Source organism: Psittacula echo (genome assembly GCF_963264785.1).
Source record: "Psittacula echo genome assembly, chromosome: 1".
Taxonomy (NCBI): domain Eukaryota; kingdom Metazoa; phylum Chordata; class Aves; order Psittaciformes; family Psittacidae; genus Psittacula; species Psittacula echo.
The window spans coordinates 159917871-159937815 of NC_137735.1; the positions used below are offsets into that span (position 1 = coordinate 159917871).

General features: G+C 43.3%; 1 protein-coding gene across 1 annotated transcript; it reads left to right on the forward strand.

The window, feature by feature from the left end:
* Positions 1 to 1951: 1951 nt before the first annotated feature.
* On the forward strand, positions 1952 to 19525 carry CAV1 (caveolin 1; the record flags this gene model as incomplete). The annotated part of the gene is made up of 3 exons (XM_080634748.1): positions 1952 to 1981; positions 3506 to 3670; positions 19184 to 19525. The coding sequence occupies 3 exons, from the start codon at positions 1952 to 1954 to the stop codon at positions 19523 to 19525; spliced, it is 537 nt and encodes a 178-aa protein (XP_080490874.1).
* Between the last annotated feature and the right edge of the window lie 420 nt (positions 19526 to 19945).

Genomic DNA, 19945 nt, shown 5'->3' on the forward strand with positions numbered 1-19945 from the left:
GCAGAACTCCTGCACACATCCACGCTGAGCCCCTGGCTGTTAAATTTGTTTGCATTTCCCATACAGCAGTGCTGGAGGCAATGGGCCACAGTTCTATGCCTGTCCATCTCTGCAGAAGTCACTTCCTCACTCTTACAACTTAGTAGTACCCATGTCATTTTCTCTGCAGGCTGTTGTCTTGGTATTCAAGCTGAGGTGAGCACTGCTAAGGTTCACTAGATGTGATGGCTCATCTGAGTTCGTATGCAGCCTATTCTGGAATCTGCCTCACAAAGTTTATAAATTCCACCAGCTTCCAATATTCTTCTGGCCGCAGCAGTGTTGCGTGATTCAGAAACTGCTTTTAAAGGGGACTGTGGTTCTGCAGAAACTGTTAAAGGGCCAATTCAGCATTTCAAATTAACAAATATATCTCATTTTTTAGTCACATTAAGATAAGCAAGTAATAGTGAACGATGGATCAGAATCTTCTGATTCATGTGTGGGATACTGACTAATTGCAAAACATTCCTAGGTATAGAAACAAACAACTGTCTTGTGGGGTTTTTCTCAGATGGGTTGAAAAACTGCAGAAACTAAATCTTTCAATACACCCATTTGACTGTGTACACACTCAAATGCTCAGACAGATGAAAATACTTTAATGATGGCCTAAGTGAATTATTGCATCAATAAAAAAAAGGTACGTTTAAAAATTACAACTAACTTGGAAAATTGGAAAACATCCACCCAAAGCATTTGTTCTAAAGTTTATGAGCAATATAAACTCTTCAAGAAAGTTCATTGCTAACTCATGACCATATCAGTAATACATGCCCATGTGGACTGCATTTTCAACAGGTGCAGTTATTTACATCTGTGGAGCCTACATCCATCTTAGCCACTGGCTTTTTCGAGGTCATTTCTGTGTTGAATTGCCAAAGCCAAATACACCACAATTAAGAATTTTCTACTTCTGTTGCTGCAGTTCTTTGCTCAGTGGCATAACACTAAGGTCACTGTTTTTCTTTTAATGTTATAAATCTTTCACCATGGTCCCATTTCCTAACAGAAAACTGATGGCTGCAAACACCAAAAGAAAAAAGAAAACTAGGGCAAAATATAATTCATAGTTTATAGATGTATAGTGCCAACCTGAACCATCTTGAATACAATGATGAATCCTTATAGCTTTTACACCAACATAATGCCCCTGAGTTTACAAAGGATCTCAAGAACAGAGTGTAGCAAAACGTCAGTGTCCCACCACTCCTCTTTAAATCTTAATCCCAGTGGTTAATGCTCATGGCAGATATGCATGGGTCAGTCTCCTCCCGGGAAAAAATATAGCACAGCTAAAGTGCAGAACTGTTAAATATTTGCATAGTTTTGAAATGAACCAGTTGGGAAAAAATCTCTTTTTCTTTATCCCAAGGATGTCCAAGTTTCCATAATTGTTCCCGGGGCAGCGATGACTATATGTAAACTACTGTCAATGCAGGGAGGGGGGGCGGGGGAGCCCTACAAACGCCTCGCTCGCTCTGGACGTGGAATACCACTGAAGTTTTCCATCCCCTCATTGCTTCCTCGTCTCCATCTCCTCTCTGCCCCCTCTCCCGGTCCTGTCCGTGCCGGTGTCCGTGCCCGCGTCCGTGTCTTGTCCCTGTGCCCGCTCGACGTGACCCAAGCATCCGGGACGGGTCCGCCCGCTCCCAGGTTGCCGGGGCAGGGCTGCTTTCCCCTCCCACCCCCGGCGGCTCCCCGCCGCCTTGCGATATGCCGGGCCCTACCGCGGCTTGTCATCCACCCCAGGCAGAGGCAGGGAGCAGCCCCTGGCCGGTAGCCAGCCGTCTCCCTGGCAGCTACCTCCCCCTGGCCGGCCGCTCCGCGGAGCGGGATCCTCCTGCCTCCGGTCCTACAAGTTATAGCGCAGAGAAACCCGCGGCAGAGCAGCCAGCCAGCCCGGGACAGCATGTCCGGTACCAAATACGTAGACTCGGAGGTAGGATCGCCGAGGGGGGACGGAGCCGCGACACTGCCAGCTGCCCGCCGCGGAGTACCTGCAGCGTCTCGGCCCCGCTGAGCTCCCCGCAAGCTGCAGCTCCCGCAGCGGGGCGCGGGAACCCCGCGGCCGGTGCCCAGCGGGGAGGGAGGACAACCGGGCACCTGCGGGCAGGGACAGCGGGGCAGGGGGACCCGAGGGGGTCGCCCACGCGGCCGGCCGAGGGCGCCGTGGCGGCGGCCGTACGGTGAGGGCGATGTATGAGGGGTGCTACGACGAGGGCGCCGGGGTGAAGAGGGAGCGGTGACGGCCGTGCTGGCAGGGCACTATAGTGAGGACAGTATAGTGAGGGCAGTAGAGTGAGGGCAGTATAATGAGGACAGTAGAGTGAGGGCACTATAGTGAGGACAGTATAGTGAGGGCAGTATAGTGAGGGCGGTATAGTGAGGACAGTATAGTGAGGGCGGTATAGTGAGGACAGTATAGTGAGGGCAGTAGAGTGAGGGCAGTATAATGAGGACAGTAGAGTGAGGGCACTATAGTGAGGACAGTATAGTGAGGGCAGTATAGTGAGGGCGGTATAGTGAGGACAGTATAGTGAGGGCAGTATAGTGAGGACAGTATAGTGAGGACAGTACAGTGAGGGCAGTATAGTGAGGGCAGTACAGTGAGGGCAGTATAGTGAGGGCGGTATAGTGAGGGCAGTATAGTGAGGACAGTACAGTGAGGGCAGTAGAGTGAGGGCACTATAGTGAGGACAGTATAGTGAGGGCAGTATAGTGAGGGCGGTATAGTGAGGACAGTATAGTGAGGGCGGTATAGTGAGGACAGTATAGTGAGGGCAGTACAGTGAGGGCAGTATAGTGAGGGCAGTACAGTGAGGGCGGTATAGTGAGGACAGTATAGTGAGGGCAGTACAGTGAGGGCAGTATAGTGAGAGCAGTATAGTGAGGACAGTACGGTGAGGGCAGTATAGTGAGGGCAGTACAGTGAGGGCAGTACAGTGAGGGCAGTATAGTGAGGGCAGTACAGTGAGGGCAGTACAGTGAGGGCGCCGGGGTGGAGGTGGGCTGATAAGGTCACCGTGCTTCGGTCCGCGCTGCGAGGGCAGCGTGGGGAGGGTCCTTTGCGGGGACCCCCGGCCGCTCCCCGCACTGCCCGTTGGTGGCCGCGGCTGCTCCCTCCCCGCTCGGTGCCGGCCGCGCTCCGCGCTGGGGCGGTGCCGCGGGGAGCGGAGCGGGACCGGGTGCGGGACGCGGGGCCGGGGCCGCCTGGCGGCGGGAGCAGGAGGCAGCGCCGCGCTGGTACCGCGGGGGTGTGGTGTGCGCCCCGCGGCCGCGGTTATATAGCCGGGCGAGAGCCGCCCCGCAGCGACGATCCCGCCGCTCCCGCACCCCGCGGCACCCGGGGACACCTCCCGCAGCCCGCCCTCCGGCGTGGCCCTGCCCTGCCCTGCCCTGCCCGGCCCTCCTGGGCTCTTCTCGGCTGTCCCCTCCCGCTCGCTCTCCCTCTCCCTCTCCGCAGGGCTTTCTATACACGGCGCCCGTCAGGGAGCAGGGCAACATCTACAAGCCCAACAACAAGATGATGGCAGATGAGCTGAGCGAAAAGGCAGTGCACGACGTGCACACCAAAGAGATCGACCTGGTCAACCGAGACCCCAAGCACCTCAACGACGATGTGGTCAAGGTGAGGGGGGCGAGGGGGGAATGGGCGATGCGGGGCACAGTACGAGGGCACTGACGGGGCTACAGCAGTCAGCGAACCGCTTCCCTTCACCTGCTGCGTGCGGGGAAGCCGGGGAGGGTGTGCCGGGGGGTGTCGTATGTTTTTTCTGTAAAGTAAAGGATTAAGGCACAGGAGGAGGCGGGCAGCGGGCCAGGGCAGCCCGCTGGAGCTGCTTGCAGCGCGGCAGGGTCGCATCCTCTCGCGGGCTGTCGCCGGGAACCAGTCTCCGAGAGCTGCGTGCCCGCAGGTCGGCTCTGCAGCCGGGATGTCCCGCCCGGGACCGGTGGAAAATAAGTTGTGACTTTATGGAGCAGCAGTAGAGGGATTTTCCTTCCCCCGCGGGCACGTATAGAGGCAGGGAGGTGGCACCAGCCCAGTGCAGCCCGAGCTGCTGCGCTGCTGGGCACGGCCTGCGGGACAGATCACACTTCCTGAGCCAAGGGGGTGCAAGATCGGAGGTACCGGTGGTCGTTCGGAATGTGTCCTTGGTTTGTTGTGTTTTCCTTGGTGTTTTTCTTTCCCTCAAGAAATGATAACTGGAAGCAAGCTAAGCAAAATCTGACGGTGCCCTTGTCTAAGACATTTTGGGGTCTTAAATCAGAGTTTGAAATCTCAAATCAGAGTTCCACTGTTTTGACAAATCAGGGTTGATGGAGGTTTTTGCTTGAAGTCACTTTGGTCAGAAAAAACAGATAGCTGTGTTTTCCCTTAGCAGAGAAATTTTATGCTATGCGTGTGAAAACTGTGGATGCTGTCATCTGAGTTTGTCAAAACCTAGGAAAAAACAGGAGCTGCCCAGTCACAGTGGGTGACTAACTGGCTTATTTAGTGTCCAGCAGTCAGTGTGTGCAGTTCATGATGTTTGTGAGCCAGGAAGACCTATTATTGAAAGAGAGAAATATTGCATTGTTTCCAGAGAATCAAAAGGTTGTATTCTAGTTCCTGAACATATGTCAGTAAAATGATCCATGCTATGTACAGACAATATAGCAAGGTCCCGAGAAACCTCAAATTCCACTGACTTCAACACAATTTCAAGGTGCTGAATATGACTAACTATCGTGCTGATAGTGATGAAGAATTATCCCTCAGAGCAGGCTGTATCTTTAAGGAGCCATTGTCAGCTTCGTGATTGAGAAAGAAAAGGCATAAAGTTTTTATTTGTTTAGAAAAAAATCAGCTGTGTACCAGTGGTCCAAAACTTCCATTAAAATGGTTGATTTTAGAAAGGAGCAAGCCGTTCTTTTGTCTTCTACCCATGGAGGAGCAGCTGAGGAGACAGGGAATGCAAGAGCTGAAGAATGAGACTGCATTATGGCTTACTGCATACAGCAACAGAAGAAGTCCCCAAAGCAACCAAACCTTCTGAGGATGAGTCATAGCCCCCAAGCAAGTCAGAATCCGGGTGTCCACAAGCTGAACTAGGGAAAGAAAGATCCTGCTGGGAAAAGTGGGAGACCACTGACGGAAAAAACTCCTAATGGACTTAAAAGAAGCTGAAATGTACAAAGCCCATTCTGCCCTCTCTGCCTCCCACAGGGGCAATGATTAAGAAAGTTTGTGATGTCCAATCATCCACAAGAAAGTTGAAAAACAAGAATTACAAGAATGGAAAACCCAAGCTTTTCAGTTTGTTATTTTGAAATAATCATGGACCAGCATATTAATTGAAAAACATCCAGAATACGAGTACTGCCTCAGTGTCAGCAAGTGAGCTCCTGGTGGTGCACATACTTGCATCAAGACACAATAATATACCCAAATGAATTTGATGTTAACCAGACAGGATCCATTTTGCATCATAAAAGCAGCAGTGTTTGTAAAAAATGTGAGCATTGTAAAACAACACCTTTCTGTCTTGCTGCAAGGATAAATAAGAATTGCTTTTATTTTTATAAGTGTTTCATGGTCCAACGTGAAAAGTAGAGAGGAATTTTGGCACAAATTGAGTTTGTTTGGACACCACTTTCAAGTTCAGCCTATTAGACACAGCAATAAAGTTCAGACCCAGTGCCTGGGGGACAGGCTCTGACTGGGGTGAAGATACACGGATTCAGTTCCTGCCTCAGACATCAGTATGTGGTCCCTTTTTGTCACACATCTGCCTTTCTTACTTCAGCTGTAAATCATCCAGGCAGAGTGTAAAAAATACACTTGTGTAACAGGAGTCCCCAGTCTGAGTTGACTACTGAAAGTCAGAGAAAAAAAACCTGTTCAGGAGTGTTGTAAAGCCAGAAATCTGGTTCAGGCTTAGCTCAGTTTTATTTAGAGCTGTTGCATTTTTCTAGATTCAGAACCTTCTGCTTTTTACCCAGCGTTTAATGCATTTCTTGCCACTTGACTATGAGGCACAATAGCATGGAAACTGGGGACAAACCAGTCAGCCATGAAATAGAAATGATGAGACAGAGAACGAGGAATCTGCTCCGTAAGCAGCTCTCTAAAAGGCCTCAGTGTTGTCTGCATTCAAATACTTCCCATAGCACATTTTAAAAATAACCCTTGCTTGTGAGAAGCAGGAGACATGTTGCCTTGATGTGCAACACAAAGCATCTGCATAGCTTCCTCGCAGCAGATACACAGTACAGGCAGCAATAGGGTGGGGATCCAGGCAAGAACTAGACACATGGAGCAGCTTCATACCATATTGGTGACCTTGACTTTGCTTTCAGTTTATCTTCCAGTCAGCTACCAAGTGGAAGCTACGTGCTGGGAGGTTTATGGAAAAGTGGGCAAAACAGCAGGATTTCTGTTCAGAGAGAGATGGAAGTGAGGCCTGACTGAGCCTGAGGTCCGCAGGCAGTGGAGTTGGCAGCTCTGTGCTGGAGGAAGCACAATCTAGTAAAATCACCAGAATTTCCTTCCTGTTCCAATTCCTTCAGTGGGGAGCGGAAAGGAAGGGGTTTCTTCCTCATACAACTGCCCTCGTGCGTCACCTTGTCAGGGAGAACGTGCAACAGTGCTCCCATTCCTTGAGGTGCATGCTTGTGAAGATGGCTGGTCATACAGGAGGCAAAGAGGGAATCTAGCGAGGGAGAAACAGCCTCTGTGCATTTGGGACCTCTCCAGGAACCATTCTGGTGATTATACAGCTATTCTGCCTCACAGTTGTTTCTATTTCGTATGTCCTTCACTGGACAATTCTACTTTTGTACCTGTGTACCACAGGTTTTGTAGCTGTGTGATGGGGCGCAACAAACAGGACAGAAAGCTGATAGGTTTTTTCTCTCATTCATTCATTCCCCAGTGACCCAGGACTCATATGAAGGTGTCTAAAGCTCCTGTTTCCCAGCACAATATTTGTGTTTTCCAGAGTACAGCTAAATTACAGCCTTCCAACTCTTTGGAGTTCAAAGTTTCTCAAAGTATCTGTGGTCAAGTCTGCGCTAAGTTTACTGAATTTGGAAGAAGCAGAGGAAGGAGCTAGTTCTCCTGCAGCTTGCGCCTCTCAGTACTTCCTTGCCTCTTGCTCAGAATGGGGATGGACTCTTGCAGCACACCCTGCAAAGTCCACTCCTTTAGGACAAGTGTAGATCAAACAAAGTCACATCTGCAGCCAAGGGATGGTTTTTTCCTGGGATGGTGTGCCAGGAGGAAAGGCCTGTGTCTGGTCTACCATCCTGAACATAATTACTGTTTTGTTTTAAAGTGGTGTCTCTCTGCTGTTTGTTGCATAGGAGTCCTTTTCTCTCTGGGAAATAAAAATCCAGCACTTGGCTACAAATATAAGGATGTAGAGCTTTTGTACCAAGCTTTAAACAGTGATGTATTTGTGCCGTCTATTTAAAGCTAATGGAGTTAAGGGCAATGCAATTCACTGCAAGCAAAAGCCTGGAATTTTTGTCAGATGTTGACAAATACCACAACACCCTTATGTAGGCATTAGGGAGGAAATAATTACTCAGCCATTTTAAAGCCATTTACAGTTTCTGCCACTTTTAAATAAAAAGAGAGGCTTTTTTAAAATTAGTTTGCCATTTTACTGAATCCATCATAATTATGGTCCATCCCTGTTGCTCTGGGCATGCTGTAAGACACACATAGAGATGACTAGGCAGAACACCTCCTGCCTCCACACCTCCTGGAAGGAAAAGCAGCACTGTGCACTGCTTTTTATGAATGGGAGGACTGTCACTCTGATGTGACAACAGGTGTCAGCCTGAAGGAAGAGGGTTCTGCTCTTCAATATGGTAAAATAAGAGAAAAGCAGAGCTCAGTCGAATGCTTTTTCTGAAACAAGGAATTATGTGAAATTGAATGCAGACCCCTTTTCTTTGTTTTCAGGTATGGTTAAAAGTCATGAAAAAACAGGTGAACATGTGAGTTTAAATTCATCAATATAGATATACAAATAATATTAAATATCTTGATACATGCACATATATATGTATATATACCCATATATGAATATATACATATATAAATATACAGTTTTAAAAACGTATAAATGTATAAATATGTTCCAATCCAAGCTCGTAATCTAGGCTCTAGCTGTTGGCAGTGATGGAAGCTAGATGCCTCTGGAGGCAGACTCCTGTCACAGAATTCAGACCTAACCGTAGGACGGGATGAGGGATCCTATCAAAGGGTGTGTTTCTCCCCATTGATGATACATGTAGCTATGTAGCTCAGACACAACACCTTACTTTTACATAACTGCACATAAATGAAATTACTCTGAAAGTTTGCATGGGGTTTAGATTTAAAAGGCAAGAATATCTGAATGTTTGACTTTGCTATCCACGTATGCAATTCTGTTTCAAATATTTCTTCCAAAGCTAGTCTCAGAGTGAGAGATTGAAAACTCAAATCATTATGAATGCCAGTTTATATGAGGACTGAGCGAGGTTTGAGAGTTCTGTAAAACAGTTTTCCTGCACATTAATTAGGAGTTTCCAGACATGGAATTTCTGAGTGTCCATAAGATTACAGATAATAATGGCATCTGTTCTAACAAAAGCGTCTTTCTCAAAAAAAAATTTGCATTTAAGGTCATAGTATTATTAAAGCCTTATGTGTTGCCTTCTTGCTTAGCATGATGAACATGACTCATAACTCCATAGGAAAATGTTGATTTGATGGCCGTGGGGACAGAGCCAACAATTCAGCATGGATGTTCCTTTTGTTAGACTTTATTGGGCACTATCTCAGATTCACAGGAGACAAATAGTTTTTGTTTCAAATAAATTCAACAGAATTTAAAATTCAATTTTAATTCATTTCAGAATTTTCAGCCTACTATATGGATAGAAATTGCCATCTTTTGTTGCAGAGAGTGTGGATGTCTGAAACAAACAAGCAAACAAAAATTGAAATCCAAAACTCTCCGGGGGAAAGAGGGATACATGTGTATAGTAGAGTGGTCTGCCCATGGGGTCCCCAATAAGAATGTGATCTTTGCTGTGTTTTAGGCAACAGAGAGACAAAATACAAATGAACTTGGATAATTCTCTAAAACTTGTGATCTCCGAAAAGCTGAAGAGGCATATAGTTCTAAACCAAGATAAGTTTGTATTTATTTTCCACAGCTCTCAAATACCTTTGTGATAAACAGACAGTGGGATGGAATCTACATCAGTAAATGAGGGGTTTTTAGCTTTCTGATCCAGAACTACCATCTGTCTTTTCCAGGCAAATGATAGTAATAAAAACCATCTTGGACTAAAAAGGACTTGTTATTGTGAAGATGAAAGAGAAGTTATGCCATTTAATTTTGATTGATTGATTTTTTTTGGGGGGGAAAAGGTTTAGCTCTGTTAGTTCCTTTATATTTTACTTGCAGATTTCTTATGAAAATGTCTTTGAATAGTTTCAAAACAAACTTTAAATTTTACGCAGTATCATCCTTGTCAGAAAAGTCATTTGGTTAGTATTCTAAAGGACAAATAGTTTCAGTACTGTTATCCCCACTCTAATGAGCACATTAATTGATAAACCTTGCACCTGATTTTATTCAAGATAGTCAAGGAGCTGTGCTAGAGGTGTTAGTGGGGCTGTACAACAATGGGGGTTTGTCCACAGTCTTCTCTTTATCAGGCCCATGTACTTTATTTTCAAATAAATGAGAACTGATAAATTCAGCTTCATAGATAAGAAGCAAAAAGATGCTCTCACAGCCAAAGGTGAAAGCGCCACATTCCCTCTCCAAATTCCTGCTGTGCTGAATTTATACTCAGTTCCAAAGAAATCTAAAGGAGTCTCATAGACAGATTGCAACACTTCCCGTCAACTTTGAAATCCCCTCTAGAATTCAAACAAATGCTATAAAAAAAAAACCAACCCAAAAACCCCCAGCAGTTTTCCTTCAAGATCAGGTTAATATCTCCTGTTGACCTCAGCCATAAAGTCTCCTGTTGTTTCATGAAGTCCAAGTTCATATGTCTCTGTTCTAGTGCTGTTTATGACAAGACCAGATACGTAGACTAATGATATCTTGCTTTTTATTAATACTTGAGAAACAGTTACCAGTTAGCTGGTAACAGTTTCTGTTAAGAGACAGTTATTTAAGCAGTATTTACGGATTAGTAACTTGAGATCTTCCCTAACAAAGACAACCTTCTAAAAGGAGAAATGCAGAGGCAAATATTTTTTTAAAGGAACAGAGAGGCAGCTGGGCATCACTGCACATTCACTGTCAGCAGTAAGTGTATTCAGGTAGAAATGAGGAAAGAGGTGAGAACAAGATATACAGATTGGCTAAAAAGAATTGTAGCAGTGCAGATGGATGTGTTTATATACTGTCATGGTTTAAACTCAGTCAGCCACGCAGTTTCTCTCTCACTCCCCCCCTTTCCTCCCCCCCACTCCCAGAGGGATGGGGAGGAGAATCAAAAGAATGTAACTCCCATGGGTTGAAATAAGAACAGTCCAGTAACTAAGGTATAACACAAATCAGTACTGCTACCACCAATAATAATAATGATAAGGGAAATAACAAGGGAAGAGAATACAACCGCTCACCAACCGCAGACCGATACACAGCCCTACCAAGCAGTGATCTAACCCTTCCGGGTAACTGCCCCCAGTTCTACATCCTGGGCATGACATCCTGTGGTATGGAATACCTCTTTGGTTAGTTTGGGTCAGGTGTCCTCTCTCTGCTTCCTCCTGGCTTCCCCTCCTCCCTGGCAGACCATGAGACTCAGAAGGTCCTTGGTCAGAGTAAACATTACTGAGCAACAACTGAAAACATCAGTGTTATCAGCGCTGTTCCCAGGCCAAAAGTTAAAACCACAGCACTGCACCACCTACTAAGAAGGAAAAAAATGACTGGTACTGCTGAACCCAGGACATATGCCTAGTTAAGAGCCTGCTCTCCTTAGACTGCCTTAAAAATGATAAAGAGAAGAAAGCATCTAAAGCATTCTCCTAAGGTGCCTGTCTGTCTAACACACTATTAAAGAGTCTAAGATCATTAGATTTCTATTTCCTGTTAGTGCCTAAATTTAGGAGGGATGAAGCTAGGGCAAATTCTAAAGAGTTCTACTTAGTAGCAGTTTATTACCTTAACAGCAGGTCTGTAAACCGGCACTGAGAGCAATATAATGTAAAATATTACATTTACATATAAAATACTTATAAAATAAAATACTGAAATATAACCTAAAATCTCTTTAGAGGGTACCTTTACTTTTATTAACGTTTATGGACGCTGGCTACCACCAGACCCCACTGGAATCAATAAAAATTTCCCTTTATCTTTAGTGTAGTCAAAACTTCACCCTGGTGTTCGTGTTGATGAATATACATCTTTGAACATAACAGATGGACAGAAGTGCGTTGATGTACATGCACACAGACATATCAGAGTCCTTTGCTAAAATAGTTGTATCAAACAAGGAACTGTAGAACATAAATAGTAAAGCAAAGAAAGCTTCTGAAGAGTTCCTCGTTGGGAAAGCTGCAATAACCTCCCATCAGGCCAGTATCCAGGGAGGAAAACAACCACTTTATTTTCTGACTGCTTACTCCAACGACATCAGTGTATTTTCCAAGGAACTGGCTGACACGACATCCCCACCTGCACAGGAAGTTTCGCTGTGTTTCAGAGGAGTGCAGATGTCTCCTTGAAGCTGCTAGTCTTTCCTTCTGTTGGGCTATATTGAGACAGGACAGACAAGTGCTTCAGGAAGAGATCTCTGCAGAATGGCTGGTTGCTACAATGCTGACCCATTGGCATCGGTTGCGTTTTTCTCTCGAGTACTTCCGCAGATTTTGATGATCCTGGCCATGTGATTAAACAAAGCCCATCCCCACGTCTTTTCTGGTATGCAATCAATAGTTCAGCATGGGCAGGGAGCAGCAGGTTGTTCTCTCAGTAATTAATAACAAAGTATTTTTTGGCTATTTTCATTGATTTTCAGGTTGTGAAATGGTGATCTGCAGTCACAACTTTCTTTAAATCATGTAATTCAAAATTTTTTGTAGTCCGTTTGAATATTTGTTATGCGTGCGGTAAGGATCACTTTTGACCGAACTGGTTTTCTTCTCTGGCTGGAAGAGTGTAGTCCTTCAAGTCTACTTTCCAACATGAATATCACTGTTTCACCTCTCCTATGAAGACATGTTGGGAGAGTTTGGCTTGTTCAGCCTGGAGAAGAGAAAGCTCAGGAAAGACCTTAAAGGAGCTTCCAGTGCCTAAAGTGCCTACGAGAAAGCTGGAGAGGGACTTTTTACAAGAGCATGTAGTGATAGGACAAGGGGGAATGGCTGTAAACTAGAAGAGGGTAGACTGAGATTAGATTTTAGGAGGAAGTTCTTCCCTGTGAGGGTGATGAGGCCCTGGCACAGGTTTCCCAGAGAAGCTGGAAGAAGAAGGATGGGAAGAACACTTCCCATCACTGGAAGTGTTCAAGGCCAGGTTGAATGGTGCTTTGAGAAACCTGGTCTAGTGGAATGTGTCCCTGCCCATGTCAGATTGCTTCAAACCCAAACCATTCCAGGATTCTATGAGGTCATGATGCCTTCTATGCACTTTCCCTCAGGTTCAGTAGAAACAACATTATACACTTTTCCATCATTTTCTGATAAACTGTGGCAGTAGTCAGGAAGACACCATCAGTGAATGTGGAAACATATTTCAAAGGATCAAAGAAACATTTAGATGTTTAGCTGTTGTCACTGATTTAACAGAATGGATGTGAGCTTATTGCCTAAGGTCTTTCATGCTGCTGTGATGCTTTTGTTCTCCAAGCACTGTAACTGGCAATTTTTAAGTTCCAGATGGTATGTAGAAGTGCAGAAACTAATAATGATCTCATACAATGCATTTTCTTATTTTTAATAACACACACCGTGGCCTACTCCAAAGCTATTAGTGCTCCACCTGTTCTGAATGCCACCTCGCAAATGTGACTCATGCCTTTGAATGGCTTGTCAGTTTGGGATCTTGTATACATTTTCTTCTGTTGAATGTTTCTTTAAAGGACATTGAAGGCATCAGGAAATTTTACAAATTGCATTTATCACAGCATAAAAAAAAAAAAAGATCATGTCTGCTTTGTTTCCATGTGTCTGTTTCAAGTCTCATAGGGCCACAGTATAATATGGTGAAAAGTATTATACTTACAGTCAGGGAACAAACTGATTAAAAACAGCATGGGCTACGCAGTACAGACATTTTCCATACTCTGTGCTAAAAATGTAAAGAAAACTAGGTTGAGACTCTTTCTTACATAAATATACATTCATACTTGACTATAGCTCTGGTCTGACAGAGCAGATTGACATCAGTCAGGCAGTTCACATTTTTCAGGTTGCAGGCATATTTAAGTGGTTTGCCTGATTGGAGGTGTTAGCGGTCAATCAAGAGAGATCCAGTAAGGACCTGAGCATCCTTTCACTGACTCCAAAAGATACTGATGGCACTAAAAAATGCTGGCATCCTCAACACTTGTTTGGGTTCCTCCTCGGTGGAGTAGCGGTGGCATCCGTCTATGCAAATTGCATGCTGTGAGCACAGTAGCAATGCACAGCTGCCACACACGAAGATTTTAATAATGGTAGTTACAATCACAGAAATCTACATTAGGTCGAAGTGTCCCAAAAATGCTGATGGCTTTAATAATATTTTTCTGATAGACCCAGCACTGTATTTTTTCTATGTAATAGACATTACATACCTCAAAAAGCAAACTTTTGAGGAGAAGCACAGCTAGGCAATTTGAGGTTGGCATTTAGCACACCTTTCCAGCCTGCCAGGTTTTGATACATAGGGACTAAAGTGGCAAGGTCAACTCTTTTCATATATAAGGCATATATTCTTGAGTCAGCTGGGTTTGTTGGGTTCTTTTTAAGCAAAAACAGTAACTTCGCACTGTTAAGATTTTAATTAATAATTTTTTCTTGAAACAGACTTTTGAAAAAAAGGAAAACAAATTCCCCATACCATTTCCCTTTCTTGTAAATAAATCTCTTTGAGAATCAAAGCAGGTTCCTTAATTTCCTGATAAGAGTTTAATAAACATATGCAGAGCAAAAGAAGCTGCAGTAATTCTCATAGCAGAATCAGACAAAGGCTTCAAGCAATGTAGAAACTGGCTTTACTGAACTGAATAGTAGGAAACAAAGAATAGCTGAAGTCAGGAAGCGTATTGTAGGCATGGAACAGAAGTTGATAGTGTTTAATAGTGTTTGGCTGAAACAGAAGGTTGTAGTGAGTTATTAGCATCCTTTAGAGGGTCAAAACAAATTTCCTTTACTTCTCTCCTTGTTGCAAGTGAACGTTCCTGTATTTTCATTAGCTTGGCAAATAACTCTGTATGATTTCACAGCACAGCTTTGGAGGAACAAACTGAATGCTGAACATGCAGTCTACTGAACTAGACCTGTATCTAACCTGAGCATGCCTTTGTGTAGAATAAACAGAGTTCTTCACAGATCTACATGCACATGATGCTTTGGCAAAAGTGGCCTCAAGAGCAATACCCTAAAAAAGGTACCTTATCCTTGCAAGCCAGTTAGATTCATTTCCAGAAATTAGAGTGTCTTTCTTCCCTAGGATCATATTTCTGGCCACTTCTCTTTCTCCTGTCAGTCCTATTTTTACTTCACTTAGTTCAGTTGGACTCCCATTATCAGTCTGATGACATTCACCGTCACTGAGTGCTGCTGACCTAAAAAACAGAGGAAAGTAATAGGAGGGAGCGAGGAGTGAGTAATCTGAGTGATGTAAATGTAATCCATAGCAAGGCAAAATGCATCCAGTCACCTATTGCTCCTGCTGCCTGTGGAGGACTGATCCCTAGGAGTTAAAAACAGGATCTTTCATGGGAGTGGCTCAGTGCAGGAAGAACCTGAGTGATATCTCAGTTCCTGCAGTATAAGGACTTATCTGTACAGCCTGAACAGTGAAATAAAGAGTGTTTCCCAGCCAGTGAACGTGTACGTGATGTGTTAGCAGCTGAGAAGAAAAACCCAAATTACCTCAATTCCTTGCCTATCTTTATTTAGACTGCACACTGCTGCAGCTAACTCTGAGTTTGGACAGCAGAAGTTCGCATTCTAGTCGTACCTGAACTCTCTTGACTTCTATGTAATTTCATGGCATTCTTATGGCTTTCAGGGAGAAAACAGCTTCATTTTAACACTATTCAGCTGAGAGTTTTTAGAGCTGCCAGGATGTTTTTCTGTCTTTCCACGTCCAAGTTCTGTTTGGCATCACCTCTCTTATTCATACTGGAGCAATGTAGAACATGGGACTTGAGGAATAATGAAACGGGAAAGATTACGGTAGTGAGACATCAGATATATTTCCTACAGGACCACGTATTCAGCTTCTGTGCATTGGTAGAAACATTCTGAGAGCTGTTGAAATTGCTCCAAGAAAGTAACCTCTTGACAATTATTGGTGGCATGAATACACGCCATTATCATCTCACAGAGAAACTAATTCTTGAATACTTTTAGGACAACTGTGTATGACCTGAGCTGGGAAATCCTGGCCAAAGATATATCATAAATGTTCTAATATTAGCATCATCTCCTGGAATGAGGACAGGGCTGTCCATCTGGAAATGTTATATGGCATTACTCTTCTGTCAGCTCCCCAGGATTAACTCCACGGACATCTTGGAGCGCACAACAAGCTAAAACATTAGTTACTGAGAGTCACGATTACGGAAAGTTTCCTATTTGATTTGAAAACCAACGAGTTTATTGGCTTCCATTTTTCAATAAAACATTCATTACAATGAATTATTTTAAAAGGAATCAAATTATGTGCCAGTTCTAAGGAACTGACATTAACCTATGGCGTCTTTTTGCATGCCAAAAATATGCTTTGCTGATAAGAAGAGGTCCCACTTAGCTAGATTAAAGATGTAAGGGCTGATGGAGCTCAGGGCTAGCTTGCCTTCCTGCTGAGATTTAATATTTCCCTTGTCAGCCAGGTGAAAAAATACAAGATGGACTACACAACTGAACTGAATAAAAAGACTTTAAGCTTGGCCTTGAATAACCCTCGATGTACTGAACTGCTGTGTGATGGCTGTGTGCACAAGCTGGATCTGCCAAGGATCACAACATCAACTGGTGGGAAGCATGCAATAAATTGCCAGAAGTTTTAGAATAAGAGAGCTGAACCACATAGTCTTCATGTAGTAGAAGCAACTTTTTTTTGCTGTTATCATCTTGGGGTTTGCCATCATCTGCATATTTTTGTTACCTGATTTCAAGACAAACATTGATGATAAGCCAAGAACACACATTCACTTTGAAAATGAGCTAACATGGGATATGGGCTACAGTGAAAAGTTTGCTTTTGAATAGCTGCAGAAACGGATATGATAAGCATTCTTGCTTGTGTATTCTAGAACGAAAATATACTTGTACGCTCAGTAGAACGAGACTGATTTCAGTGAACAATATACAGAGCTTGAAATCACCTTTTGTCAGAGCAGGAACAGATATCAGATAATTAGCTGCCATCATCAGTAGATATTATTGACTTCTTCATGTATACATCTACAACCTTTTCTTCTTTCTTTCATGATGCAATCCTAAAATTCTGTGATTGATACAAGGGTATCTGATTGTTTCATTTGGTAAAAAGATTACAGTACATCCAGGAAAGCTCCTTGCTCTGTCTTACCAGACTGCATCTAACTTTTAAGGACTGATTCATGTAACTATTTTATGGCCAGTGTACTTTATAAAGGTAATGTTTTGTCAATTGTTTAGTCCCCAAACATGAACTTTTATATCTAATAACCCTACAATGAATATAGAGCATACTGTTGCCTGTGGTGCCTTCCCCAGAATTAGTTATTTCCACCAGAGCTTCAATCTCGCTCCCACTGAAATTACAGACCCCAAATAATCTCAGATTTCCTGTCTTCACTGAGCAATGAATGTAGTGTACATTTTATACTCTCTTTAGGCACTGATTTAAAGGAAGCTGTTTTCTAAGTTTTGTACCAAGAATTCACGTGCATGACCTACAGAAGTAGAGGCTATTACATACATGTAGAACTACTGCAGAAGAAAATGGTGATTCAAACTCTTTTTTCATTTTCTCATTTTGTAATTATCATTTAAAATTATGCTGTTCAGCTTCAGAAAGTCCAGACAGACCTTTGGCTCTGCACGCCTTTACAGACAAGTGTGCAGTGATGAGGTGTGTTCCTTGGGTACTCTGCCAATGCAGTCTGCCATTGGTTTCTGTGGAGATAGAATTTCAATCCAAATGCTACCATTAGGTGTGATGGTGACGATGATGATGAACTCCCATCCCAAAGTATCGTAGATCACTTTCAGATCACTAGAGCCTAGTTTAATCTAGTAGATAAAGAGGAGGTTTGTAGTTTGTGTTATATGATGTCTAAAGAGAAGCAATGGCAGAGAGTGATGTTTAGGCCCAGTAATCTGTTGAATTGAGCCAGCTTGATGTTAGGCATTCAAGGCATTTCATACAACAGCTGATACAGAAATTTCCTCCCAAGGACTTCCAAGCCCTTCAAGTAAATTTTGCCTAGACAGTGCAGTTTTGCTTTGGAATTTTATGTTTAAGAAACCGGGAAGTCCAGTGGTTTTATAGTAATTTTCCCTTCGTCGGTATCTTTTGGTTGGAGGTGATTAAAGATTCAACAGGAGAGAGGAAGGAATTCTTTCCAATTATTATGGATACTTTAGATTGAAAGAAGTGATTGTGAGCCTTTTCCCACATATAAGCAATGCTTAATCTGAGCATATATATGTGTTCACCTCCTTCCAGCATGCTGAGGTATTGCAGCTCAAGTTTCTGAGACCACTAGCCAGTATCATGCTTACCAAGCTTCTGTAAATCTTCACTTACAGCAGCATTAACCTCTAACTTTGGAATGCAGTCCCAGGAATGTAATTTCTTTTTTTCCTTTCACCTGATTTAGACAGTCGTTTAGTTTCTTGCAGAGGAATAGTATTGTGATGTGCTCTTTCCTGTTGAATGCAGTACCTATACAATTAGTTATGCTAGCTAAATTAAATATCCTGTATTGTGGGTTATATCAAACACGTTTGTGTGACATGGAGCTGAACTATCATCACAATTCTGTTAATTTTCTAATAGAAATGTTATGACAATTAAGTTTCCTGAATTTCAACAGAGAGCAGTAAAATAAGCCTGTTGGAATGCAATGTTTCCTTAGGTGACATTTTGAACTATTTATGAATAGTCAAAACTATGAAATATATGTGGAAAAGTGTGTTCCTTATAAATATTAATATGTTAGCCTGGCCACGTCTTTCATGAGCAGGGTGTTATGACATAAACAAGATAGGTTAGAAAAAAACCCAGCTATAACGTGAAGAGCCTTCTTATGTTTAGGAAGATGGAAGAGCTCCCCAGCCCTTTCAGATTAAGGAGCACCTCCACCTGATGCAGTTCTAAATCCAGCATTTTATTTTTCAGTCTACTAAGAACTTTCTATACCTGTTTTAAAGTATATATTTAAATAGCTAGCCTCACTGTCAAAATTCAGCAATTGCTATACAAAGAAGGATGTGAAAATTTAGACAAATAAAACATTTTATTATGTTTTAGTTCATTAGTTTACTTTTTACATGCTTGAGGTGTGTAAAAAGTCAAAGCAGTGACTGCATTTACTCCATTCGTAAAGATGTGAAACAGTTAAGTTAGGTAAATGAAAGCATAATGCTTCTGTTCACCTGGTTTTTCCCTTAGGTAGACTTTAAGGGCACTGTACACCCTTAGGACTGTAGGAGATGAGGAAAATACATGCAGTTTTGTGGACATCTCCACCTAGAAGTTAGATGTCTAATCACTGAGGCTCCCTGGTAATCTCCGGAAAAAGAGAGTTACTCAAAGATTCATGGCTTAAACTGACGTGTTAAGATGGGTTGAATCATGTTGGAATGTAGGAAGTACACGCTTCAGTGTTTTGTTGCATGGGACCATTGTTCTGCAGGAAAGGTTCTTCTGGAATCCACCCTTGATGCAAGCATCTGACTGACCTGACTTTGTGTTCTTTGCTGCAGATTGATTTTGAAGATGTCATTGCTGAGCCAGAGGGAACACACAGCTTTGATGGGATTTGGAAGGCCAGTTTTACCACCTTCACTGTAACAAAATACTGGTTTTATCGTTTACTGTCAGCAATCTTTGGCATTCCTATGGCTCTCGTCTGGGGCATCTACTTTGCCATTTTGTCATTCCTGCACATCTGGGCAGTGGTGCCGTGCATAAGGAGCTACCTGATTGAGATCCAGTGCATTAGCCGCGTCTACTCGATCTGCATCCACACGTTCTGCGACCCAATGTTTGAGGCCATAGGCAAAATGTTCAGCAGCATCCGAGCCACAGTACGGAAAGAGATTTGAGGGACATTTCAAGGAGAGCCATCAGCCTAGGAAGGAGGCGGGGGTTTTGTGTTGTTTGTAGTGTTTTGATGCCAGTTTCGTGTTTCCCAAAGCAACATACAGCAACGGGTGGTGGATATACTGGCCCAAAACAAAGAATCACTTGCTCAGTTTCTTTTTCTACTGTTTATTCTTACTGGACTACTTCTTGCTTCTTTTTTTTTTCTCTCCCTTCAGTCTGTGTTTCAAACTAACCTTAAATGGGTATTCTTCCATGCCAGCTGTATATCATTTTGCTGGCTGTCCAATTCAGAGACTGAAGTGTTGTTGGATGCCTTTCTATCTCACCCTTCATTCCTTGTGAGATAAATCCACAGTGATACTAAAGAACGACAAAAATGCTTTCCAACACTATAAAGCCATTCATTTTATTGTGGCCAA